Below are 20,672 nucleotides of genomic sequence, written 5' to 3' on the forward strand. Positions count from 1 at the left end.
AAGAAATACTGCAGATTAATGTAAAACGAAAGTTTGGTGTGCTAGGAAACAATTTAATTCAGGGCTTTCCAATTCTAGTCATGCTGTATCTGTATATCTTCATTCCCACTCAGCTATAGATTAAAAACTAATACCTTAATGAGCTTGTTATTTTTTTATTCGATCACTTTAATCAATTATTCCAGATCTTCAGGTGCTGTTGTTTTGAATAGATATGGAAAATATACAGACCGGCCATCCATGAGTAGGATCGAATAACAACGATTTAATCAAAAACGCCCGCTCTGAAGGCAACTTTCCACTAGACGTGTTTTTGAAATACCTTTTGGTATCATTTAATTTAATGAATTCACTATTACAACCGCCAGATGGAGCTATGTTTTAGTCGTTGCCGCAAATACAAGTAAATGATTGTTTTCTAGGCGTTTCTACGACGTGCGGAGATAGTACCTCTTCCGCTAATATGGCGCTGACATCAGTGACTTCAGTCCTCTAGTGTCATGGGTGGGGCTTTGCCAGTAGTTGGGCATTTCCTGTAGGATCATATTTCCAAAGGTCTGGTATTTAAATCAGCTGCAGTGAAGAAGCCGGGGAACCTGTGGTCGTCTGAGATTGTACAGAGCAGTAGGCATAGCGTCTTAATTACACATTTTTAAAAATTTATTGTAGTCATTTACGTTTTTAAAGTGTTAAGTACGTAATTTGAGGGGTCACAGTCGAAGGACACGTTTGTTCCTGTAGTATTTCAAATGTAAGAAGAGATGCTGTAAACATGACTTCTACTCGGATTCCTCTGCAGTTTGAATGAAATCTTGGGTTGTGCTTTTAATTCTCTATGTGTAACGTTTTTACAGGAGACAGTGCGAGATCATCTCAAGATAAAGCTGAATGCATTTTGGCGATCTCGGCCTTTAAAGCAAAAAGCGGATTGTGGTTACCTGGAAAGAGAGGACGCTGTCAATGAAGAAATTTTGATGGCGAAGTATGTTCTGATTAAATACTAACACATTTGAAAAGCTTTTAAGAACGCCATCTGAAAAACGATTGCAAAGAAAGTATCTTTTTCTTTAAAGTGGGGGAACACTACGCAATTTAGTAACCACGCTGCGTGTTTTCAAAGAACACTCCAACTCTTTAAATTGCACAGATTATTGATAGTGTAAAGTTATCGATTACCGAATTGCATCATGTTCAGCTGGTTGGGTAATGATGACAGGAGGAAGAAGGACCCTGAAGTGTTTCAGACCGTGAGCGAGGGGCTGAAGAAGCTGTACAAGACGAAGCTGTTGCCCCTAGAAGAGCACTACAAATTTCACGAGTTCCACTCGCCGGCGCTGGAGGATGCCGACTTTGACAACAAACCAATGATACTGCTGGTGGGACAGTACTCCACTGGGAAGACCAGCTTCATTCGGTAAGTTCAGGTATTTGCGTGTCTGCAATGAATATTGGACAGCAGGCGCTGCACACTCTTGTTTGCTCATATCACATTACTGAAATTTGTTATTTTCATTGATAATAATCCAGTATTATTCAGCCGCAAAGTTAATTAGTTTTTATATTGTTCAGAGCATATTATAGTGGTAACATAAGAAGTGACCTTTTTCTTATTTGCCAACGTTATTGTAGACTTGTGTATATGAAGGGTAAGGCCCTCATTTAATAAAATTACTGATCATTCAGTGAGCAGATGTACAGTAATAAATACCTCAATAAATCCAGACATTACATAGTATACCGCTGTGAAAACATTGCGTGACATAGAAATGAGTTGTCCCTCACCCCACTGTATTATGAAACGCAGCAACTCATTATTTTGCGATTGTAAATGCAGTAATGAAAACAACCTGCTACTGCCGTATGTATGTCACAGTTCCTTTTTAAAGTACAGGTTCCTCCGCTGGTTAGTTTATGTATTTTAAATTTAATTAAGGCCTGTATCAGATGTGACTGGCATTGTCCTTTCATAAGGCCACAGTCTGAAGAAGCTCAGACTGCTACAGTGCAGTATGAGCTTCAGATTGTGAAATATGCAGGAGTCATATTTCAGATACCCCTGGAAAAGAAAATCTTGGTGCTCCTAAGCACAAGCCCGTGAACTGTTATAAACTTAAGATTCATGCTAGCTATAGTTTCCCTCATAGACTAACAAATGACCCAGTGACATGTGGTTCCCTTAACCCTGGTGTTCTATGTTATAACTTTATCTTTGAGGATTACATGAACTAGACCTTAACTGTCTGTGCTTTAGCCTGTGAGTGCGTCTTCTTAGGCATTTATACAGTATTAATGACCCATTCAACTGCAGTCGTGTGCATTAAATATCTCTTGACATGTTTCTGTTACTGATAATTGAGTTTTAAAGGTTGGGCACTGTCACAGAAGCATCTTGTTTCTTACAAACTTCACCTGGATGAAACTTTGTAATTTGCACTGTTGGTTCAGCACACAGACTTACAAGAATTAATCAGATTGACTGTCGTGCCAGTTTGCAGTATAGCTGTCTGGTGGTGTATTGTCAGATTGTTTGCAGTTAATTTTGTCAGATCATAACCAGAACTATGTTTACTTGTCTTTACTGTTTATTGTATGGCATTTACCATACAGTCTTTTTTTGTATCCTTTTAAAATACCTGCCACTGATTGTCTATGGTCTGTGGAAAACATTCAGTTGTGAAATCAGTTTGTAAAACCAAAACCTAAGAAAAGTTGGGATTATGCAAGTAAGTTTTGGCTTAAATAATGCCTAGACCTGCTTACTCCTTGGAAAAAATACAGTAAAGTATATCCACAGGTATTCCTGTTGAATTGGAAGGTATTTCAGCGACTGTTATTGGTAGTGCATGGTTTAGTTTGGTCCAGAGCAGTTGATTTTGAGTAGCTGGAAGTTAAGTATTTGTCTCTTCTTGTACCATACATAATGAAAGCTTATTAACTGCTGAAGACCTAATAGGATGTTCCTGCTGAACAGTGCCAGTGTTAGTGGGCCATCTTCTGCTTCCATTCTTAAGAGTTGTTAGAGCATAGGTTTGGGCAGGAAAGCTGCAAGTATTTGTTTAAATACAATGTCCAGATGTAATTCCCAGCTTACTTATGGAATTCTCTCATCCTGTGAAAATACTTGGTTCCTCACAACTGCTGAGTTATGAAATGTAAGCTTTATTATTTCTGATTATATTGTACATTTTTACCCCCTCCATCACACACTGCAGTGGAGATCGGCAGTTAGTGGATTATCCCTGTCAGATAAGCATATTCTGGGCAGCTGGTTTAGCAATTTGTAAATTTGGTAAACACAAAAAGTTGTAAACCTTTATGTGCTGGCAAATACAATTAAAACTACTGTGTACCGTCCCATCTAGGCCAAGGAGGCACTGTTAGTGGAGTAGAATGAGTTGCTTTTTCTTTTAGACATCTGTGAATGTGACGGATCTGTGAATTTTGCATTTTGCCTGAGTGTTAGTTCTGTAGAACACTGTAAATTTAGTAGGATGTTTTACAGAACAAAGAAGATTGCATACTGGATAAAGCCATTCCATAAGTATTGTCTTGCAAAATAGGACTCTAATTCAGTTTTTTTCTATTATATTGCTCATAGAAGAGGTTCCAGCTGCCTTAGTGCTACAGACATCATATGTACCAGTGATGTGATGTGCTTCTGGTTTTCTGGCCTCATTTAAGAGATGTGCTTAGTGATTGTTGGATAAGATAAGAGCGAGAGAACTCTATAAGCCATATACAATTTTTTGCATTAGGAATTTGTCTTTTCACATACGCCAGCTTGCTCTCCATGAGACACACAGACAGTGGGGAGAGAATCTTGGGGTCAGAACACAGGGTCAGACATTTATACGGCACCTCTGGAGCAGTTGGGGGTTAAGGGCCTTGCTCAGGGGCCCCCGCAGAGTAGATTTTCTCTGCCAGCCGCGGGATTTGAAACAGCAACCTTCCAGCCACAGGCGCAGATCCTTAGCCACAGAGCTACCGCTCACTTTAGGAAGGAGCTCCTTTTGTGTTGTATTATCAAAGTCAGGAGGTTAAACTGACATGGTGCTTGACAAGTTCTTTTAAATGAAAAAATGCAAAAAAACATTTAAAAGGTGGGGAAATGTAAGACATTTCTGAAATAAGAAATAAAACTTTACATAGACTAATGTCAAGATGTTTGATTGTTTTCTGTTCTCCTGACTTTGCGGTAGTCATCAAAGTAATGTTTTGGAAAGGTTCAGCAGTTTCCAGTATGTGACGTCATTGTGGCTGTCAGGAATGACTTGCTGTGAAGAATCTTTATTGCTCAGCAGAGATTTCATCCAAGAAAAAAATCATGTTCTCAAGTAACGACAAGCCATGAGCTGGACTCCAGTGAAAGAGGGAAGGTGAGCAGGTGTCGGATCTTGTTAGCTATTCTACTGTCAGAACTGTGAATTTTTGAAAGTTTTAAACGCTATGCCAAGTTTGATAGGCATCTGACACTTAATAATATGGAGAACTTTGTCTTTGAAAACATTATTGCTTCTTCCCCAAAATAGGCAGAAGTGCTGGGGTTTCATCCTGAGCAATTCTTTTTACAATACCTTTCTAGCTAAACATTGTTCATTGTTTCCCATGGCATACCCTTTTTAAATGCAGCCTGGTAAATATGAAAAAATACCATAGAAAAGATCTGCATGTCTCCTTTGTAATTTATGAACCTCCTTTTGTCTCCTTTATGAACCTCTAATATGGTGTGGTTCATAAAGTACGTATGTGAACCACCTTTTCATTGTTCAATAATTGCAGATTAATGTTCCAGCATTGTTTTGTTCTGGAAAGGTTTCAATAAAGAACAGGATAGGAATCATTCATGTAGTCTTAATAATGGTACTTGCTGTAGGTTTTGTGATCCGGTGGAATCAACGGTGATTGTTTTTCAGCGCATAACCAACTCTGAATCATTTTGCTCAGTGAACAGTTTTGAGGTCTTGCTCTGCAGGTTATCAAATGCAACTGAAACAGAGGCAGAATATATATCTTATGTGGAGATGACTGCTTCAAGAATACTGCGCAGGGCACAAGTTGTATTGGCTTAATGTACTTTCATCTTTAACCTGTATGTACAGTATATAGTCTTATAAGCATCAGTTTTTCACACTTTGTGTTCTGTTCTGTGCTTCATTCTCCATGTATATGATACATTGTGGTTTACGTCATAGGCAGGGCGTTCACAGCTGGAGAAAAAAACTAGCCAATTTCAGGGCGAATGGCTCGGAACTGTGACTACTCAGCACAAAAATGCTTTCAGGAGAAGATTTCACACATATACACTTCACATTTTAGAATAGTGTCACTCAGTGACAAATGAATTAAGTTATATGTTGCCCATGATCCTCACCCCCAGTCCTTGGAATACGTCCTGTGAAAGTTAGAGAAATGAATCTCTTAACTTTTAACCGTTCTGTAGACAGAAGGTTATACTTAAGATTGAAATGAAACACATGTTGAAGGAATCAAGCAAAGGCTGTAGACTAAGAAGATAAGATTGGTCAATCTTTTTCATTTAGAAGAAAGATACAGCCCAGCGCTCAGGAAGATTTTTTTTTCTCATTGCTTTTCTTTTTATTTGGAAAGGTACCTCTTGGAGCAGGACTTCCCTGGCATGCGAATTGGCCCGGAGCCCACGACCGACTCCTTTATTGCGGTAATGCATGGTGATGTGGAAGGGTTGATCCCTGGAAACGCGCTGGTGGTGGATCCGAAGAAGCCTTTCAGAAAGCTCAATGCGTTCGGCAATGCTTTTCTCAATAGGTGAGTTGGAAAGCTTCTTATTTTTCAGGTATCTTGTCCTTGCTGTGTACCACAACGAAGAAAATCCAGCACTCGATTCAAAAGATTATTAAGGGGCAAAAATAATCCAGATAAAGGTGTGAAGGGATTATTTGCAATAGCTCAACTGTTTTGCAAGAGTCAGACATGTTTTCAGAATATGTACATACAGCAAAGGTCCCTCAGTTGACACGCTGCTCCATCGTTTAATGTTTTTGTTATCTAAATTTTTACTAAATGGTTTACTGGCAGGAGCTATGTTTGAAGTAAAGATCACATTCAAACACGTACATGTTGTAGTTTGAGTGGGGAACTGTGTCAGCTTTGAGCTGTGAAGGAACAAGTACAGTTTAATTCTGTGGTGAAAAATCGACAGAAGAAAAATCTCTTTTGGGTGTGTTCAGGTGAGGGATCCTTTCTTCTACTTTTCCTCAGGATTTTAATCAGATTGTTGCTATGAACATTTATCATACACATACCTCCAAATACATCGGTTATGCCAAATGCACAAATGCTCGAAACCATTTGTCAGAGGCTGCTTGTACAATGTTACAGTGAGCGCGCAGCATTTTTTTTGTTGTGCCATTTGTGGTTTAGGAAGTGTCATTTATCAGGATCAAAACCTCAAAAACTAATATGGTGTTTTAAAAACTTGCAGTGTTCAGTATTTACAGACTTTCACCAAAGATTCATTGTAGGGTGATGAAATTTCCAAACCACCAACTATTACAAGAATAGAGAACAGGGATGCTTTTATTTTTGTTCTTCCTCTTTCACTTTCCTTTAGGCTCGTTTTAGAAATTCTTTGTGGATTATTTGGTAAAATGGCCGTTACTATAGATGCTGGTGACCCATAATGAAGTTGTCGTTTGACTTGTTATTCTTTGAATTCAGGAGAGTTTAGTTTAAATGAAATCTGATAGCTCTAAACCAAAAAACCTATGTATTGAGAGACATTACAGATGTTGAACGCTACTTTTTAAATATTTTCTTTAGATTTTTTTTATTTGTAAAGAAACTGGCCTTTTGTCTCGGTATGATATTAAAAAGCATTGTGCGTACATTAAAGGGTCAGTCCTTTTCAAATTTCTATTTTGTCTCTTGAGTTCAGTTTCCATTTGCTACAACCAGTTTTCTTTTAAGTAGTGCATTGTGAGAATATGCTACTTTATCTCATTATTTAATTGTTATACTGGACAAGGTTTTGTCAGTGAGGCCATTTTCTTTGCCCCTGGAGTTACTGAAGTTGTCTAACAGTCTCAGCTGTTATTTGACAGGACCTTTCTATTTGTTATGCTCTTCCTTTCCAAGTTGCTTCAGAAGCAAAATTTATATTAACTTGATACTTTTAGCGTGGGTGATTGAGAATGATCTGCAATGTTTCAACATAAAGCCAATTTACATAGAAGTTGACATCTTTGGAACAGTTAACAGATTTCTCCCTGGCAAAATTAAACATGACAGTACTTGTCATAATTGAATTTTCTGTCCCCCGTACACTAAACATTAAGCGCATATATCTCTTTAAACATCGGCTTATTTCTTAGCCCAGAGTAGAGCTGCTGAATTTTAAAGTTCCACACAGTTTTCAAATACAAGCTACATAATTTATGTTGCAAAACTATATAATGTAATTTATGTTGCAGAGCTATGAAATGTAGCCTGAAGTGCAGCAGGTGCAAAATATGGTGCTGGGTTTTAGGGCAAAGAACAGCCATGGATTCCCCTGCTATTTTATAGTGCTGGGCAACATATTTCCCATTTCTTTATCTTCTCAAACAAATGAATGCCTGAAACATTCATATCCACAGAAAATGACATTGTTAATTTTGACATATTGGGATGAAAACATTAATATGTAGCGTTTAGCATATACTGTAGCATTTCAGCTTTTGTTTATGGGTATTGTTTTGCAGATGTTTACCCATGTCAGAACAATGTCTTAATCCCACCTTTTTAGGTGAGAGTAAATAATGGGAGACATGGCCACAAGTGTTTCTTATTGTTCAAATGTTCTATGTTGCACTAATTGTGAAAACATAAAAAAACTGTGAATATATAGCCATGGTTCCAGCCTTTTGGAGCTCATGGTTTGGGTCTGCCTCTCAATCTGAAAGCCATACTGTAAATCAGATGAAGACTAGAGACTTGTCTATGACAGAAGACCAAGCAATTGTGAAGATGAGAGCAAAGAAAATTCCAATTTGACCTGTTGCAGAGAGATTGGGCATTTCTGTTGATTTTGTAAGGAATGTCTTGATGGGGGGTCAGGTGGTGCAGTGTTTAGTACTAAACAACTGACAAAGACCAGTTTGTCCAAGAAAGACAACAGCAGTTCATATAGAAAAACCCCCAAATTGCAACAAAAAGAGACTGCATAATCTCTTAAAAATCTCCTGATGTTCTATAATTCTGCCTCAATTTATCTTTTGATCTGGAACACAGTTTTCAATAGTACACAGCAAATGTGACATTTCACTTCAGTGTCCCAATACACTTTTCACTGCACATCCAAAGAAACACAATCTCTGCAATAGATTCACATCATTATAATCACGAAGTTTTTAACAGGGCCACTGACATTTTATTGAACTTGACATTGGTACTTTCATTAGAGCGATGGTAGTCTGTGTGTGACTACCCTGGGACGCAAGTTAAACTGTACTTCAGAAGTGCATGCTTTGCTCAGGGTTGCAGATGCAGTCTTTTGGGATCCTGTCCCGTTCATCTCTGCAATCGGTATACCTGTTCACTGGTGCCTGAACCTTATATGCTGCACGTTATTCCATCTCATCCCACCAATCTTCAAATGGTCTCATATTTGGTAAGAAGTCAATGGCATAACTCGCATTCACATCCTGCGAGACTGCAGTTGTTACAGGAGTGTCATACCATTGGAACCTGCATTGTTATGTCAATATGAGCCCACAGGAAGGGAAGCAGTTGAGGTCCCAGGACTTAATCAGTGTAGCACTGAGTCTATCATTCACATTAGTTCCTCATCAGTTAGACTTATCTTGCATTGATTTACTATGTTGTGAAAAAGTCTCTCCTATTTTGAATGAAAAGTTGTTTGAATAGGTTAATTGGTTACCTTTCACTTGTGGGCATCTCTGTGTTTTAAAGAGTATGATTTAGTCCTAGGCAGTTTATTTTCTCAGGGTGCAGGTGCTCCCTTTTTGACATTTTTTATGGTGTTTAGTTGTGTATTTAAATTACAGAGGAAGAATTCTGCAATTTTCTAACTCCATAGTAATTAGAACTCTGGAATGCACAAATTGTACATACAGAATGTGCCCTAGTGTAACTTTTGTATGGTTGCGTTATTTATAAGTACATTTTTGGGCCTGCTCTTGAGCTTTCTCCATGTGTAGACTGTGGATTGGTGGAGCCCCAAATACTTGGCAATGATTTTGTAACTTTTTCTGGACAGATGAGCATCAGTAACCCGTGATTTCCTTACATCGTGACATGACTTGGTTCTGTACAACTGTATGGTGAAGACCAAACTCACCATGTTTTAGGTCTCTATATATAGTGGGTCCTTCTATAATCAGCATTCAAGATGCACCTAATTATTTAAACACCATGTTCTAAATGATTCCCTTAATTGAGGGAATGAAGCTAGGAGTTCACTTATTTTTTCACATCCCCTGTACCTTAGTTACTAATCATTTAACTCCACATCATCTTGTTTCAAGAGACATGGAATTGGTTACTATAAACCCTTTTGGATACTTAAATAAAGACTTGGTTTTATTCAAGAAGTTGTTTTGCTGGCTATCATGGTATAACTATAAAAATTCCATATTTATCTTTGAGATTCATAAACATTTAATCAGCACTGTATTCTTACTAGACATGTGACAGACTAAAGCATGTTTTACATAACTGTTGGTTGTTTCCATTCCACTCTTTTGCAACACAAAAAGTAACTTCAGTAATTTGACCTGAAATATTTGAAATGAATGACTCATAAATGCCATTCATTATCTTTGTAAGCTCTGATAGTTGACTATGAACAAAAAAAACAAGCTATCTGGATACAGGATTACAGGACCAAACACATTTACAGAGGTTTTTTTGTGAATGTGGCCTGCTCTATTGTAGAGGAGGCTGAATTGTTGTTGCATGGCAAGTTGTTTGTGGGTCAAGTTGGACTGGCACTGATGTTTATGCAAATGTTTTTAGGAAAGAAAGAGTCGAGCCAAGAGAATGAAACAGAAAGAGGTCAAATGTGAAATTCTTTCAGCATTATAGTTATTGCTTGATCTCTCTTTTTACATCCCATTCTGAATGGAAAATTGGGATGTTTCTTTGTAGAATATAACAGAGGAGTTGCTTTTTATCAACTAGTTTAGGATTATATTTGAGGAATGGTTTTAGGATTACAGTGTTATGAGTACATGTTAATGCGGAAATGGGGAAAAACGGTTAACTTCACTAATTTACAGCATTTGAAGAGGTTTAAAAATTCTTCTACCACTTTGAATAGAGATGATAATAGGTCTACATAATTTTAAATGGAAGATGCACTAATACATTTTGTCAGTTTAAAGACCCACAAATCTAACCATATATATGTGCAATTAGCAGTGATGCTGGCAATGAACACTGTCCTTTTTTGTACCTCAACCATACACAATGAAATTGGTTAATCCCCTTTTTATTAGCTCGCAAAATTGTAAAAGAGGGATTCCATTTATCTGAGTTCAGTAGTTTATTTTTTAGAAGTCAGTTACTGATCCCTCCATGTGAGAAATACCATTGAGGCCATGCTTTCTATTAGAGGCAAGATGTTATCTAATTTGTTCTTCCTTGCATTGTTAAACAATTGGTATTGGGTTGTGTGCTTAGTAGTTTGCTTGGTGCATTCACTGTTGGTATTTTGAAACCATCTTTGGTAGAAACAGGAAGTTTTTGTGGGTGCTCTTTCAACTCTTTCAATCATGAGCAAATCTGGGTAGTTGTTCTTCCCAGCCTTGTGTCAGTTTCTAGCAGCCTGCAATGTACTGTAGCTGATGGGGCATGTCGTACAGCCTGGGTTGAAATGAGAAGCTGGAAAGCTCTTTTAATTGCAGATTGTAATATGGTCAAGAATGGGTTTTATAAGCTTGCAGCTCTTTGCAGAAGATAAATGTGGACAACCGCACAATGCTGAAACTGACAAGTATATGAGTATATCCATGTACCGCCTCAGTACAAGCCTGAAACATAAGTGGGATTTATTAAATTAGAAATTAAGGAGTTCAGCAGTGCTAGTTTACAGCACTCTAATGTTAATTTCTTGGTATGGCATGTAATCTGAAAAGTTTTAAGGACAGGCTTCTCTCCTTGCAATCTGCAGGTTTGTGTGCGCCCAGCTGCCCAACCGTGTTCTGGAGAGCATCAGTGTGATTGACACTCCAGGAATTCTTTCAGGGGAGAAGCAGAGGATCAGCAGGGGTAAGTGTCCTCCTACTGTAGGTTTACTGGTACACTTTGGATGATATTAAAAATGTATCTCACAAACACGGCAGGAAAACCACTTCTACACTGTTGTGATTGGTAAGACAGGGTTATAATGCTGAAGGGTGCCTTGGCAAGCGAGTTCAGTCTCTGTTGTCACAGTGTCCCAACTCGTTTGTAGAACTGTGAAACGTCCTGTTGTTAGGGCAGTGGTTCAAACCCAGGTCACGGGGGGGGGGGGGGGGGATTTCTGTCTCTGTGCTGTTTTTTTTGTTCCAAAAATTTCCGGAATTATTTCAGACGACATTTTGGCGCATATATTTTAAATACCATTCAGCTGCTATAAATGTGATTGGGGTTTGTAATCGGTATTATTATTAATTCATTTGACTGCCTGTTTTATCCAATGCAACTTGCGTTTGCACCCTTGCAAACAGCTGAGTATTTTACAGGAGCTGTTCGGGTGAAGTACTTTGCTAAATGGTACAGCAGGAGTGTCTCACTTTGAACCCCCACAGCCTTCAAGTGACCAGTCCAGATATAAACACTGTTGCTGCAACTTTTGATACTAGGTTGGTGTCAGCCCTGCATCAATTTCTGAGGTTCAGACTTACCCTTATTCAGATGTGCTGTCTGAATTTAAACCATTTGAATCTCTGGAGGAAGAAAAACACTCACTGTGGGAGTTTAGGCTATATTGTCATTCCTGCTAGTGAGTTCATGACGAATTGATAATTTGTTCAGTCAGAATTAAGGGTGCAAAGTGAGTAAGTTCAAGAGAGCTTTCAGAAAAGTATCCACATCATCCCTGTTGAAAACAACACACTTAAAGAGTACTTGTGGAGTCAAGTGCAGAAAGGGCTAAACAGGCAAATCAGTAAGTGCAAGTGATTTACATGCTCAGCTGGAATGAAAACCACCAGGAACACCAGGAAATGCACTTCAGGCTGGAAGAACAATGTATCACCTTGCACATTAGTTGGTTTTGTCCCCTTCTGCAAAATCCAGTTGACTGATTCATGAATGAGGGGAATTCTGAAGAACAGGAATTGGTAAAGAGATTATGCTAATTACAAATCCGTTCATCATTTGAATAGAACTAACCACTCTTTTTAAATAAACTCCAGATAAAAAAAAACCCAATGAAATCTATCAATCTGGTACAGACAATACAAGACCCCACCTGGTCCTCCAGGACCAGGTTTCTCAATCTGTTGATTTAGGGGTACACAACATCAAGAAAAGGTATTTAAAGATGTGCTGTGGAAGGGCTTGAAAAGTGTCAGTCTTTCCACAGTACTGTTGAGTCTTTTTTGAGCTGCCTTACAGATCTTTGCATGATGTGGTTTCCTTGGTCGTGCCCATGTTTGTCTTGAAAACCCTTGGATGACTGTTGTTTAATGCCTAACTTAAAATATACTCCATTGAACAAGCGTTCTTTTCCCAAACACTTCAGCTTCTAGGCATGTAGAATCTATTAGTTTCTAAGAATTTGTTCTGCTGTTGCAGCATTTCTTTTAGACCTTCCAATGAGGAATTTAATACAAACTGTTGAAATGTCAAATTGTTACCTCTTTTGTACTATACATCAGGAAGCAGAGTGTGGAAGAGTTCCTAAAACTTTGCTTGCACCTTTTAAGCACTTTGCAGAATTTAAGTTTTGCAAAGGAAAACTGGGAATGATTTTCCTTATTGTTGAAACAGGATTACACAGTCTGCTTCTTTAAGATGGGTGTGTTTCTAGTTGTTCAGTCTCGGAGGGATCAAAAGACCAATCAGCTCATAACTGTTGCAATTGCACCAGCTTCTTCAAGCTATTCAAGTACTGCTCCTTTAAAGAGCAAGAGCTCCAAGATGAATTTGGTCTTTTTTTTCTTTTGTAAGCATCCAGCATACGATACACCAATGTGTATCTCATTGGTGATTGAACAGTGGGAATTTAGGGCATTGAAAGTATACAGTAATGCCTCTCTTGGGAGTGATTCACCATAGCACTCTGTCATTTACGTATTCCAGAATACACCTATATAAAAGCTGAATGTCTGCCTGTGACATGCATATAGGCCGGGCAGAAACACTTATAGCACACTTGGTGCAATAGTTGTACTTGTGCATCTTTCTAGTGTTTGTATTCTAAAGGCAAAATTCAATGAACAATGACATGCAAGCTCTTAGCCAATCAAAGTATATTATTCTAAGGTTGTGCCATTGGTAAATACACATTTCAAAAAGTCTCAAAACTTACTTCATCAAAAAGAAGTGATAAGCCCCTCAAGAAGAGCCTCATCCTGGGCCATGCAGCTCCTGCTGCCAGGTTGGAGGAGTGAAGGCAGATGGTGGTTAATCTACACAAGCTCTTACTTAATGTATTGGTATGTGGCCACATTGAGTGGATTTCTCCTGTACCTGTGATGTAAAATAAACTTTTCTATATAAATTTAATCCGTAACTATATTCTGTGTTAAAAATATCATTGAAGCCATTACCAATGCCCTGGTGAAGCTCTCATATGCAAGAAACATCTCTCATGGGAATGCTTTCCCATTGAATCCAGGCTATAATTGCCTCAAATAGTGCCATTTCCCATAACGCACCTATCTCTGGAATGGAATCCTCAGTGCTAAAAAAGGCATTGCTGTATTTGTAAATAGTGTTTAGTTTTTGCTTTTCATATACAGTATTTCAGTAAAACGGAGCTTAATGCTCTTCTTTTTGTCCTTCTGCAGTGTTAGTATAATTAAAATTTTCATCAGCATTTTTGGTAAGGTATATTTAAAGGTATAAGTTAAAAAAAATAAATTTGATCTAGGTAACCTCTGTCAGTGATGAGAAAGAGACTTCTTTGGCTGGTTGTCAAGAAAAAGTTGTTTGACTCGATCATAAATGCAGGTCCTACCAGGATGTATGAGTCAGCGTTGCCTTTGGAAAGGAACAGATCTTCAGGGATTTACATTCCACTCATATGCTGTTAGGCTGGCCAACTTGTGGTCTTTCTTGTATTATTTTATAAGTTCTTTGAAACACAATCAGTTATCTTAACATGTAAGTTTTTAGTGCTGTTCGCTCATTGTGATGTAAAATATAGGCATAATCTGATGTATATTTTCATCCAAGATTGATCTCGCCTCCTGTGATGTTTTTGTTTGGTGTACCCAAAGCCTCTTTCAGGGAATTTATATGGTTTCAAAGCCATGAATATATTCAGATTTTAACAAGTTTCCTGGTACTTTTCCTTCCCTATGTGACTTCAGTGTTTGATGTGGTATATCCAGCTGTTGAAAATATCTTAGATCTCAATGGCCCATTTTTTTGTGAGAAATGACAAGTCAGCATCATAGATTAATATGTTCTGCACAGGATGATTGTTGGCTATCATAATGATTTCTGAAATTATATAATGTTTGCTGTATATTTTGTAATACAGTTTATTCTTTCCCCATTACTGGCAAGAGTGACAAATTGTATGTTGCACCGAAAACTCAGATTTTATTTTTGACATATAGCATTTCTGAAGTGATTTCAGCATATAAAACACTGCTATTGTTTATTCAATCTTCACTGGAATATATTGAACTCGTATTGCATTTGGCACCTGCTTTTCAGTTAGATATGTCTATCCACGGTGACTTACAATATTGGAAATTATTGGGAACTGCTTCTGCTTGGCCACCCATCCCATCGACAAACAGAAAACTGTTTATTCTTGTGACAGTGTGATAGAAGCAAAGCATGGAAGATTCTACAGGCTGTAATTGAGAGGGGAGGCTTGGTAGCTTAAGACACGAATAGGGCAGCCTGCCCTTTGGGCTCTGGGCACAATGGGAACTGTGCTGCTCTGGATGAGCCTTTTTAAGGTTTCAGTTAGTTTCCATCTCTTAATTTCATCATGTCAGTTTTTTTTTTCTGTTGCAGGTGAAATATTCAGTGCAGAAAGTTTTGTGGATGTCAGAAATAATATGGTTTCCTGTTAAGATTGTATCAACAGATAATATATATATATCTATTTAATTTCTAAGTGGTTTTCTAGAAACTCGAGGCACTGTATGGTATCAAACACCTAATACACGTAAAAGAAGTAAAAAGAGAAGTGCAACAGTTTGACTCAGTGAGACCAAAAATAAAACGGTCTTAAAAGTTACAGTGAAACGATAGCTCTGTAAGTGAGCTTTGTAAATATTGGCAGTTGGTCAATTTATTTGTACATAGAGTTCCACAGACTTGGTGCTGAATGTGAGAAGGCTTCATCACCCATTGTGTAAATGGTAAAATAAGAAGGCCTGAATTAGTAGATATCTGATTTAAAAGCTAAATATCTTGCAATAACATCTGGGGCTAGACCATTGAGTATCTTACAAGTGAGCAGTAGTAGCTTAACCAGGATCCAGAGCGAAGTACTGAGGACGGGAGTTATGTGCTGATACAAAGTACTTATAGTTGGCACACAAGCTGCAAAACTCCTAAGTACAATTGGATAAGTGGTTATTGAAAGTAATGGTGATGTAAAAGCATGCATCAGTATTTCAGAATCACATGGGAAAAGCAAGGATCTTAACCAAGCGAGTAGCTGAAATATACCCACATGACATCCCTAATGTGTACTTTAAATAAAGGTCAAAAGTAACACCGAAGTTTAACGTCTGGATTTGATTTCTGTATCAACAACAACACTGACATGACCAACTTTGCAAAGCTTATGTTGGATGCCTGCAAGCATAATCTGTCCTAGTTTAGCTTAAGAATGTTCTGTTGCAACCATGTCTTAATATGACACAGACACTTTTAAAGTTCAGAAACTGTAGTAGAATCAGATCTCATCTGCAAGTGGAGTCAAGAGTCCATTGCATAAAAGAGAAATCCAAGGCCATGTTGGCAAAAAAAATGTAGCGGCAACAAATTACAGTAGTAAGATCCCAGCAATAACCCCCTGGAACACGTTGATTAAATGGGACAACATTGGGTCTAAAGCCACTAATATAAACAGGCTAGGAGCCAAGCAGGGAAGTACCTGTGTTCCCTAGATAATTTTCCTTGTGATCCATCAGGATATTTTGATTGACAGTGTCACAAGCTGCATTAAGTCTAGAAGCAGAAGAAGATTCTGACCCAGAGTCAGATATCATAAGTAAGCCCCCTTAACAAGGGCAGTTTTAGTACTGTCTAAACCTAGAATGAAAAGGTTGAAGGAGCTCATTAGATGTAAGGTGAGATTGAGCTGCCACTGGCTTTAATGGAATTTATGAGAACAGACAAATTAGAAATAGGGCAATAGCTATGTACATGAGGGTGCAAGTCTGGTATTTGTAACCTTGGTATGATAGCAGCAAAAGTTAAACCTACAGGTGCCAGGTGAGATTTCAGGGATTTGTTAGTTACAAGTGGACAACGAGCAGAGAGACCAGCTTTTAACGGGTGTTAGGAAAGGAGCAGCATGTAATAGAGGTGTAGTCAAGACACGGGTAGTAGTTCTTATTTTACATACCAACTTCTTGACCTAAAAACATCAACAGTAGTAGTAGTTCATCAATAATTGAACCTATGATATATGGAGACGTCAAAGTTCTCATGACTGTAAGAGGTCATCCACTATTTTTAGGTTGGTTATTTAAACACTGTATAGAGGGAGTTGTGCTTTTTTATTGTTTAAAATATATATATTCAATTTTCAATTTGTATTCTTTCCATATGAATTATGTGATTTGTGCTTTAGTCTGGGGAAATCTTATTCAGTAGTTCATTCATATCTTATATAATTCTAAATGCCATACACTGCCCCACAGCTCTGTGTAAAGTGATATTACCAGGCACTTTATAGCTTGTTTCCTGAACTCGGAAACAGCATACTGATGGGGAAAAAAGCTTGAATAAGGATCTTTTTTTGCAAGAGAATGAAACTAAACAGTGGTGTGCCAGTCAAGCATTTGCAGGGATCCTGAGCTCAGATCAGCAGGAATTAGAAAAGCTGTGAAGCTCAGAGCCACAGCTCTCGCAAAGCTGATGCATCAGGCAAGCAACATGGAAGGAGGTCTGGACCCATCTTTATAATGCACCTTTAGAGATGAGGCAGGGTATTCTCAGATAAAACCCCAGCTAATTGCTATTCTTTACCTGTTCACTCTTTTTTGTAAAGATTATTTTTTACCTATTTTTGTGACCAGATCTACACACCCTGGATTAGGCATGTACTGTTCAAGTTGTATCATGCATATTTAGAACTGAGCAATCCCTTCAGTCCTTTTCAAACTAGGATGTTTCATTCTAGAACACTTACTTCTAACTACAATTAAATTGTTTCATAGTACTGTACATCATTTTAATATGTAGCAGTTTGCAGTGTGTGTCTCATTAAAATACCACAAAAACATTATTTTTAGATAGTGTGTGAATTTCACAGTGTAGTTTCACAGTGTAAAAAGAAATTATTTCAGGTATATGTAGACTTTTTGGAATAAGATGTCTTGATCGTATGCACATTTCTTCTCATCTGCATAGCAGCTTGTCTTATTTAAATTCCAGTCTCATTCTTCACGCAGAAGGCACCTTTTTCCTCACCTGTGATTGGCATTTGCATTGTAAATTTTATCTTTGTCGAAGAGGTGAGATGAGGAAGATGGTCAGATTGCCTGTTAAAGGTGCTTTTTGCCTGTTAAAGTATGAAAAGTTCAGTAGTGTCAGTTTGTGCATGATGGCTTAATAAAAGCAATACTGTATAATCTAAGAGTCCTGCTGTTTGTTGTTTGCATTTACTTTGGTTATATTCATTTCTGCACACCCTCAGAAAAATGCTCCAAAACCCAACTAATGATACAGAAACAATGAGCACTCAAACACTACTGTAGTGGATAAGGATGGTAAGTCCCTTGATGTCCATATTGTGAGAGAGGCTTTGATTGATAAACTTTTAAATTTAAAATTTACATTGGTAAATATAGAAAACCAGAATCTTTTTATCGCTGGCTTTAAATGTGTTGGTATTTAAAAAGTAGTGTAATGTACTAATTTCACAAAGCCGAACACAGTGCTTTGCAGTGAATATAACATACAAACTTAAATGCAAAGAATAGATCTAAAACTTTCTTCTCATAATTAAGCGCTTTGAGAAGCCACCTTTATAAAATAGGTGCTATATAAAATAAAGTTTATTATTATTATAATGAAAATTTAGGTAAATGATAGGATTGTTTTCTGGGTGTGATATGCTGAATTTTTTAGGCTCCTCGTTTGATTTTGGCTTCTGTTACTTGCCATTCACACGCACAGGGAGAAGGGTGTTGGCGATCTCTGTTCAGTTTCAGATTAATCGCAGATGTAGCACAAGACATTTTATAGAAGAGGAAACACTTCGGATTGGTAGCTCTGTTTAGTTAGTCTATAATTCCTCCCAGACATCCACAAAGACACGTGGAAGAAGGGCTGATGGATTTTGAGGTTTTCAGGTTGTTGACTCTTTAGAAAATTCTGCCTGCACGAATGAATCGAAGGAGAGTACTTAAGTAACTTGCACTATGATTGAGAGAAAATGCAAGGAGGTGGTACTGTAGGTATAGTTAAGTGTTATCATTCTTTAGCCCCTTCTGGATCAAGTAAGACTTCTTTAAATAGTCAAAATTAAAAAATGTAAACTGAGTAATTCCCCAGGTAAAGTACTTTATTAAGTACAGTAAAATTACAGTCACAGATGTGTGTTTTCTATAATGAAATGTCTGACATGACTCCAGTCCTTAATTAGTAAAAAAAAATATGAGTGCACTGCTGTAGAATTTTGCTTCTTATTAAGATTGGAGTCACTATGCTTACAAACGTTTCTCATATTCTGTAAAGTATAAGTAGCTCCCGTGAGTTAATACCTGCCTAAGGGCCCTATAATTTGGCACTGCTGCCATGAATGCACACTTCTCACTGCTGGCTTAGGGCTCGTTACAACAACTTGTGCTGTTTTCATACTTAAACATACAATATATTCACACCAGTCAGAAAACACTTCCTAAACATCTAGATAACTAGCATGTTAAAGCAGATCAATGAGTAATGATATTTCTGTAACATTTAGTAAAAAATACAATTTTCTACTCCAGAATGTTCCAGTAAATGTTAAACGCAGTACCACAATGATATATATATATATAAAACAAACTACATTAAATGTTTAGATATGTTTTACATCTCTCCTCTAAACCAAAGTTCTTATAATGTTTATCTTGAAGGTTGCTCTCCTGAAGACTGCTCACACTTGCATTTAAAAAAAAACTCATTGGTAAACAAGAAGATGAATTTAACTACACATAACCACACATTGGTAGGAAAAGAATGGAAAGTAGGGTATGAAAAACCATTTTCTTTAAAACCCAGGCACTGGCATAAACAGGAAAAGTTTACTTCTTTACTAGAAGTAGGTTAGCATTGTTGCTGAACGTTTAAAATAGCTTTTAGTTAATAATATAAAGAATAGTTAGGCAGCCTCATTTTAACAATTACCACACTAGGTTATTTACAGCTCAGGTGCAAAATGTTTTCTTCATAATTACAGACATGAAATTTCCAGGGGGAAAAACATCTTTTTTTAGCATTTTCCTTATATTGGACCAAATAAACAGCACTTAAGTACTTGTTTAGGTGGAATGGTGGTTAGCCTTGGTGCCTCAAAAAAACAGGGTCCTGGCGTCGATTCCAACCATCGACACCTGGGTGGAGTGTGCTGGTTCTCCCCCCTTTCCTTTCACCTCCGGAAGGTACCCAGGTAAGATTTAATTTGGCCCACGGGGCTTTATTCCCATGTGGAAGGTGGTAGGCTCCATACCTCAGCATCCAGCTTTAGGGCCCTTTGTGCATACCACCACTTCCTTTATTGAACTGCTGTAAAAGGATGGCGTACGTGTTTTACAAATGTGTTTTTTTATGTTGCCCGACTTTATGAAGTTGCCCTTTGCAGATGAACTTAACATGCCAAGTAAAAAGTTTTTTTTTCCTCTGTTAGAAATTTAGAGTGTGAAGGCATTGTTGCTTTCTTTCACTTTTACTCTTTTGTTGATCCCATTGAAGATGTGAAACTGCAATGTACATTTCTCTGGTTGTGTCATTTCTAAATAGTTTCCTGTTCTCCATTTTAAGAAGATGCAGACAAATAATGAGGTATTGATAGTGTGTGCATTTATTGCTTATCATCAACACACTTGGACAGCTTGCTGGGGACCTCCTTACCTTGCTAATCAATGGGTTGCTGCATTGTCAGTGGTGAAGGAGTAGTATTAGTATAACTAACATTGCGAAATATTCTAGAGCACTTTTGTAACCACAAATGTACACCTTCTCTCATGTCATGTAATACTTAAATAAAAAAATAAATGTGGGTAAAAACTCATGGCTAAAATGAGATATTTCTGTAACAAAAGGCACGTAGAAGTGATTGAACAAAGAAAGACCACAGA

General features: G+C 37.7%; 1 protein-coding gene across 5 annotated transcripts in view; it reads left to right on the plus strand.

The window, feature by feature from the left end:
- The first annotated feature begins 514 nt into the window (after positions 1-514).
- Positions 515-20,672, plus strand: part of ehd3 (EH-domain containing 3) — a 44,177-nt gene continuing 24,019 nt past the window's right edge. Inside the window, exons 1-5 of one of the 5 annotated variants that reach the window (XM_088934721.1) lie at positions 515-624; positions 855-982; positions 1,217-1,414; positions 5,608-5,784; positions 11,150-11,247. In XM_088934721.1, the coding sequence (XP_088790847.1) occupies positions 975-982; positions 1,217-1,414; positions 5,608-5,784; positions 11,150-11,247 (481 nt within the window). In that variant the 5' untranslated portion in view covers positions 515-624; positions 855-974. Of the gene's footprint in view, positions 1,415-5,607; positions 5,785-11,149; positions 11,248-20,672 lie in introns of all 5 variants that reach the window. The other 4 variants (XM_088934706.1, XM_088934730.1, XM_088934699.1 and 1 more) reach the window with 4 other exon arrangements.

This window comes from Atractosteus spatula, chromosome 2, assembly GCF_055471065.1.
Source record: "Atractosteus spatula isolate fAtrSpa1 chromosome 2, fAtrSpa1.hap1, whole genome shotgun sequence".
NCBI lineage: Eukaryota > Metazoa > Chordata > Actinopteri > Semionotiformes > Lepisosteidae > Atractosteus > Atractosteus spatula.